This window comes from Brassica oleracea, chromosome C3, assembly GCF_000695525.1.
Source record: "Brassica oleracea var. oleracea cultivar TO1000 chromosome C3, BOL, whole genome shotgun sequence".
Classification (NCBI taxonomy): Eukaryota; Viridiplantae; Streptophyta; class Magnoliopsida; order Brassicales; family Brassicaceae; genus Brassica; species Brassica oleracea.
The window spans coordinates 47,196,733-47,203,501 of NC_027750.1; the positions used below are offsets into that span (position 1 = coordinate 47,196,733).

Genomic DNA, 6,769 nt, shown 5'->3' on the forward strand with positions numbered 1-6,769 from the left:
AGGCGGGGATGGTCAAGTCGAGGCGGGGACGGTCAAGTCGAGGCGGGTGCGACGCGTGTCGTTATGATGGCATAGATGTTCCCACGTGTCCAGCAGCCAGCTTCCTTGGCGCGTGACTCGGCCGACGTCACACGGGCTTTTAATGTTTGGGCCGACGGCCCGGTTAATGGGTCTGTTTGTTGCCTTTTGGCTTTTGGGCCTCTGGCCTTTTGATTATGTAGTTAGACCTTGGGCTGTGTACTCTAGGCTTGGACCGTTTTATCAATTAAAAAAAAACTATTGACGGAAAAAAAATGTGTGTTACGAGTGTTAAAAAGATTCTCTTTCGAAACTAATTTGGAAAAATCTTATAAATAACATAAAATAATTATCAAAAAACAGGCTACAAAAAAAAATTTCACAATAGTATTTAATAAACAAAAAAATTCTAATTTATCATAAATTTAACTTTAATTTCATTTAAATATTTTACATAAATGATGTATATATTTTGATAATTGGAAAAATCTCTCAAATAGTTTTTTTAAGTTTTTTTTACCAGAAGAGATTCCAAGGGAGAAAATGATCAAAAGAGGTTTCATTAACGAGGCAAAAGACTCTTATACCCTTGATTTATATATAAATATAATAATTATTTAAATAAATAATAAAACAATAGAAAATATATTTTTTATAATTTTTGAATTATATGTTTTAAAATTCTAACTTTTTATAATTTAATTTTTGAGTTTTTTCAAAAGTTTTGTTTTCAAACTTTTTTTTATAAATTCGAAAATGCTTTTTGAAATAATTTTTAAAATTTTTATTTTGAAAATTTTATACCACAAATTTACTAAATAAATCTATTAGTTTAAAGTGTAGCTTTTATTGTAAATTACATTATATTAGACGTCACATTTAGTAGGTTTCATTTCACACAATTTAATTGCATGATGGTTAGGGTCTAAAAGTTTTTACACCCATGTCAGAGGTTCGAACCCAGACTATGTGAATTCTTGCAGATTATATGATGCCAAGATTATCGGAAGTTCGAGAGTACTGCATGCAGAGTCGTTCATTGTGGTCGTCTACTATGGAGAAAGCCTATCCATTAAGGATGTCATACATGCAGTAATTTAGGGAGAACTTCATCGTAAAATTATTATCTGTGGAGTTGTTTATCAATATCGTAAATGTTCAGGTTGATCATAGTATCTAATTAAGTTAGAGATTATATGATGATGTAATGTGGTGTTACCAATGTTAAAAAGTCTCTTAAAAAAGTAATTTGGAAAAATCTTATAAATAACATAAAATAGTATCACAAAACAGTCTACAAAAAAGCAAAATTTTCAAAATAGTATTCAATAAACTAAAATTTTCTAATTTATCATAAATTTTAACTTTAATTTCATTCCTTAAATAGTAAGTCCTAATCACTAAATCTTTAAAGACAAATGTAAAAAATATTAAAAAATTGTGGATATACTTTGATAATTGGGTAATTCTCTCAAATATTCATTTTAATGTTTTTTTCATCAAAAGAGCTTCCAAAGATGAAGATGATCAAAAGAAGTTCCATTAACAAGGCAAAAGACCGTATACCCTTGCTTTATAGATATAAAATATAATAATAATTGAAATAAATAATGAATACTAAAAATTAAAAGAATATTATTTTTTATAGTTTTCGAATTATATATTTTCATATTCTAACTTTTTATAATTTAAATTTCGATTTTTTTGTTTTCAACTTTTTTTTAAAATTCGAAAATACTTTTTGAAACAACTTTCAAAATTTTTATTTTGAAATTTTTAATATTTATTTATTTATTTTTAAAAAATTAGACTCACTCTCAAAATCTCATCATCAAATCTAAACCACGGGGGTAAACATTTTGGTCATTTTTATATTTTTATATTTTTAATATATTAATTAATAATATAGTTATAAATGTGTGTAAAATTATTTTTTACCCGTTGATAAAGGCTATAAATATGTGTATTAGCTTTGGTTTATAACAATGTAATCATACTATATATTAATTGAAAAGTAACTTTAGTGATTTTTGCTTACGGGTCGATCAAAGGTGAACTTTTACCAAATTGTTATAATTTGATTGGTCGATGATTTTTAATTTTTATTTATTTTAATAGATATAAAAAGAAAAGTTAAGTCTATAACCAATTAATATCACTTACCAAATAATTTATATAATAGTATTACAAAAAATGATTTATGGTAACTAATTGTTGAAATTATAGAAAGAGAAAGAAATTCATCACTTTTTTATATTTAAAAAATACATAAAATAATAAATGACAAACCGTTTATATAAATCAATATAATGATTTTATATTTTTATTTAAAATCATTGTATTTTATATAAATTATCATAATCCTACTATATATTAATTGAGAAGTTACTTTAGCGATTTTTGCTTACGTGTCGATCATAGGTGAACTCTTACAAAATTGATATAATTTGATAGGACGATGATTTTTATTTTTTATTTATTTTAATAGATCTAAAAAAAAGGTAAGTCTGTAACCAATTAATATCCCTTCCCAAATAATTTACATAATAATGTTACAAATAATGATTTATGCTAACTAATTGTTGAAATTATAGAAAGAGAAAGAAATTCATCATTTTTAATATTTAAAAAATACATATAATAATAAACGACAAACCGTTTATATAAATCAATATAATGATTTTATATTCTTGTTTAAAAGCATTGTATCTTATATAAATTATCATAATAGTGAATGAGTGAATTTAATTAATATTATTAAGTTTAGATTAATTGGTTTTCTAACATCTATGATTTATTTTATTCACTACTAATATAAACATAATAAAAACCGTTTTTATAATTGTTTCTATCGTATCATATGTATTTATATGTATCGTATCAATTTATATAATGTAATCTAGATATTTAATTGTTTCTATAAACAAATTATGTTAATTCATATATATTTAAGATGCTTAATTGTATGTTTGAAAACATAGATTAAATTAGTTAATTCTATGAATAGTTTTCTTTTAAAAATTTTAATTAAATAAATGAAAAATGAAAAATCATCAACCAATCAAATTATAACAATTCAGTGGAGAGCTCTTCTATGAACGACACGTCATCATAAATAACTAAATTGACTTCTCTATTAATATATAGGAGGATGGTAACTAATTGTTGAAACTATAGAAAAAGTAATAATGTTTGATCATTTTTTATATATTTATAAACTACATAAAATAGTAAATAAAAAAGTTTATTAAAATCGATGTATTGATTTTATATTCTTATATAAAGTCTTATATTTGTATATGGCCTTATATTTGTATATAAAGTTTTATAATGACTATTAAAATCTAATAAAATTCATACATGCTTTATAAATCATTTATAAGAATTATAAATACATTTATAAAATTAGTTATCTTGTCTTATCATATGATTTAAATCATCAATTAATTTATAAAATCTATTTAAAATTTCATTTTATATTAAATTATAAATCAATTAATTAATTTTTTCTTAGGTATCGACCATATATAGAGATTGAGAAAAAATATTATAATTTAATTTGTTAATGGATTTTCAATTTTTATTTATTTTATAAGTACGAAAATCAGTTTTAGAAATAGTTTTATCAGTATCCAAACGACCTAAATATATTGCACAAAATATTTTATGGTAATTAAATATGTGATTTATATAATATCTATAATGCTTCATAAAATTATTTTTAGCAATCAAGTATTTCTAAACTATATAAAATATTCCAAAAGTTTCGGTATTATATACCTTCAAAAATTAAGTAATTTTATTAAAAACTGAATCATAAATATTATACATAACTAATTTTAGTACAATTATCAATACAAAATATCAAAAAAATATTTAAAATAGTCATAGTTATATTTTTAAACAATTATTCTTAGAAAATTATTTAACAAAAACACATAATGACAAAAATATATATATATTTTTTAAATTATAATAAATATATCGTTACAAAACATTCAAATCCGTGAAACTGCGGACATGCACCTAGTTTTAATTTAATTATAAAAACTCAACCAAGGTAACGTGAGGGTCAGCTATTCACGTGAAACCCACGTGCAGATTTCACGCATCAGGTCTCGCACGGTTCACATGAGGCCACCACCGTATTTTCGAATCTAAAGTGGAAAACTAACCAACCATGACAGAATACAGTGTTTCGCTTAGTTGTGTGTTACTATACATCTTCTACGTGGCGCAATAGAATTAGTTGTAACTTGAACGAAAACTACCATAACTAGATCCAGTGGTGCGCTGTGTTCTTTGTCTACATACGTGGCACGATCTTGTTAGTCGTACGCTTTTCGTAGCCGCAAATCTAGCGATAGTAAGTATTTCTCTTCTCACCTCGAAACTAACTTTTATTTCTCCAAATCTCAGCCTTATTCGTTAGCCTATTGAGATCTGGAGAGAAACATCGTTGAAACTTGAAATTTTGAAAATGAAGCTCGGAATCATCATTGCGTCTCTTCTAATGCTGGTTCTCGTCTCTGGCGAGATTTCGACTAAATCCTCAACTGCTCCAGCACCGGATCTACCCGCCGACGCTGTAGATTCACCTCCAACTCACGCACCTACTCCGGAACTTGGATCTCCGTCGTCTGTTAACTCGCCTTCACCGGCGGAATCTCCGATTAACTACTCTTCTCCACCGGAACCTGAACATTCTCCGTCAAGCTCTCCTTCAACCTCTCCGCCGATGCCCGATGATCATTCAACTCCCTCCTCTCCGTCTCCCGAAGCTAGCGATGTAAACCACAGCGACATTACTGGAGTCGAAGAGAAGAAATCATCCGGAGGCGGTGGAATGAGCGGCGGGACGAAGGCTGGGGTGGCGTTTGGGACGATAGCGGCGGTGTGTGTGGTTGGATTAGCAGGATTTGTATACAAGAAACGGCAGGATAATATTCGCAGATCTCGCTACGGTTACGCTGCCAGAGATATTCTTTAAACTCTGAGGGAAAGATCCAGCCAGGCTTGGCTTGATTCAATTTATCTTTCTTGTCACTTTCGAATTCAAATCATTTATTGATCTATCTTTGAAGAAGTACTTATAATCCACCCTTTGAAGTTGATTAGTTAATTCATTAGTGATAACTTCTACATTTAAATAGCAAAGTTTTTAAATCGTTTTATTTATTACTGAAAGTGAGTAATTTATACTATAAGTCACTTTAATGCACGTTCTTTTCATAAATAAGTACTTTCTCATACTAGAACAATTTTGCACTTATTTCCATAATACTTCACATTGCATATTCCCTTAACAATTCACTAAAGAATTTAGATTTTTTCTAGTCTCCTTATTATATTTTACAAATAATTTTTTATTTAAAATTCACCATCACCGAAGCCCTTTCTTTCTCAACATCACCGACAATGATTCCGATGAGATACATTGGCTTGCGTTTGGACACTGGCTTGTTTCTCCTCAAATTCAAACAATGCTTGTTGATGTTCTTCCATCTTAGCCACAATGACAACAATAAAAGCAGAGGTGAGCAACATTAGGCAATTAGAATTTCTGTAAATTGTTTGTTTTTTTAGATTAGGATGGAGATTACAGAAATCAATCGGTTACAGTAGAGGTGAAGGAAATATGAAAAAGAGACAAAAGGATCGAGTTTTTTTTTTTTTTTTTTTCCATCTAAAATTTTATTAAAAAAACAAAAAAAAGACCGATGCCCACGAGACCTTACAAACACCTGGAGACCCAAACACAAAGTCCAGGAAAAGTAACCAAACAGATTAGGCCCAAGCCCATTACCCAACAAACCCAACCACCGACAACGAGCGATTCGCCCTACCTCGAGATACGAACCCGCGTCGTCGCCACCACCGGGAGAACCTAGGTATGAAGTCAGTTTAAAAAAACATTTCAGTGTAAGCCACTTTTTAAAAGGATCGAGTTTTACTGATGACTTTATTTTGGTTGGAAAATTATAAAAGAAAGAAAAAAGTTTGCATTTGTAACTACGTAGGAAAGAGCTTTAAATGGTAAACTTAGTCCATGCACTTTAGACCTTGCATCTGAACTATGTCGATGAGCCAAGAAAGGTTTGACGAGGTTTGGTTAATGTCTTATGAACATTGCATGCTGGAGCATAGATATATTTTGGGTTCAGGTTAAGGATGATTTACAATATGTACAAAGTAATGTTAGCTAAAATCATCCGAGAATTGAAAGAAGATATGTAGAACAAACTCCGTACATTTCGTCCCCCAGATTTTTATCCAAACAAGAATTATTCAGAAAAACTTTCTCTCAGGAGGTTTTTACAACAAATATCATAATTTTACAAGACAATTTTCCAGCAAAACAAACTTCAAGAAGTTTCTAAGGAAAAACTTTCATAAAACACGCAAAACAATGATTTATGAAATAATCTTCCATAAAACAAACTTGGAAAAGTTTATACGTAAAAACTTTCATATGCATGTATATATAAAGCATTTTGAGTAAGGAAATTTTTATTTAAAAGATTTTAATTGAAATCTCTCTCTGAAAGGTAATATATATGAATGAAAATGTAACGGATAAAAATATTCTATATGCATGTCGTAAAAATGTGACGAATGAAAATGTCAATTTCCTACCCAATAAAATTTATGTATTGCTGAGTTTAGTTATGGAAGCTAATAAAAAAAATATTATATATTATGACACATCGATTTACGTAATAAAATAATACAATAAATAAATAGTTTTGAT

At 28.2% G+C, this 6,769-nt stretch overlaps 1 protein-coding gene across 1 annotated transcript; it reads left to right on the plus strand.

Annotated features, from left to right (window-relative positions):
* The first annotated feature begins 4,350 nt into the window (after positions 1-4,350).
* LOC106331713 (classical arabinogalactan protein 9) lies at positions 4,351-5,144 on the plus strand. The gene has a single exon (XM_013770113.1). It carries the CDS (start codon positions 4,499-4,501, stop codon positions 5,006-5,008), a length of 510 nt encoding a protein of 169 aa, XP_013625567.1. The 5' UTR covers positions 4,351-4,498; the 3' UTR covers positions 5,009-5,144.
* Positions 5,145-6,769: the final 1,625 nt, after the last annotated feature.

Bases quoted from the DNA above. Each gene is read 5' to 3' on its own strand.
- LOC106331713 (XM_013770113.1), top strand. From the start codon at position 4,499: ATGAAGCTCGGAATCATCATTGCGTCTCTTCTAATGCTGGTTCTCGTC.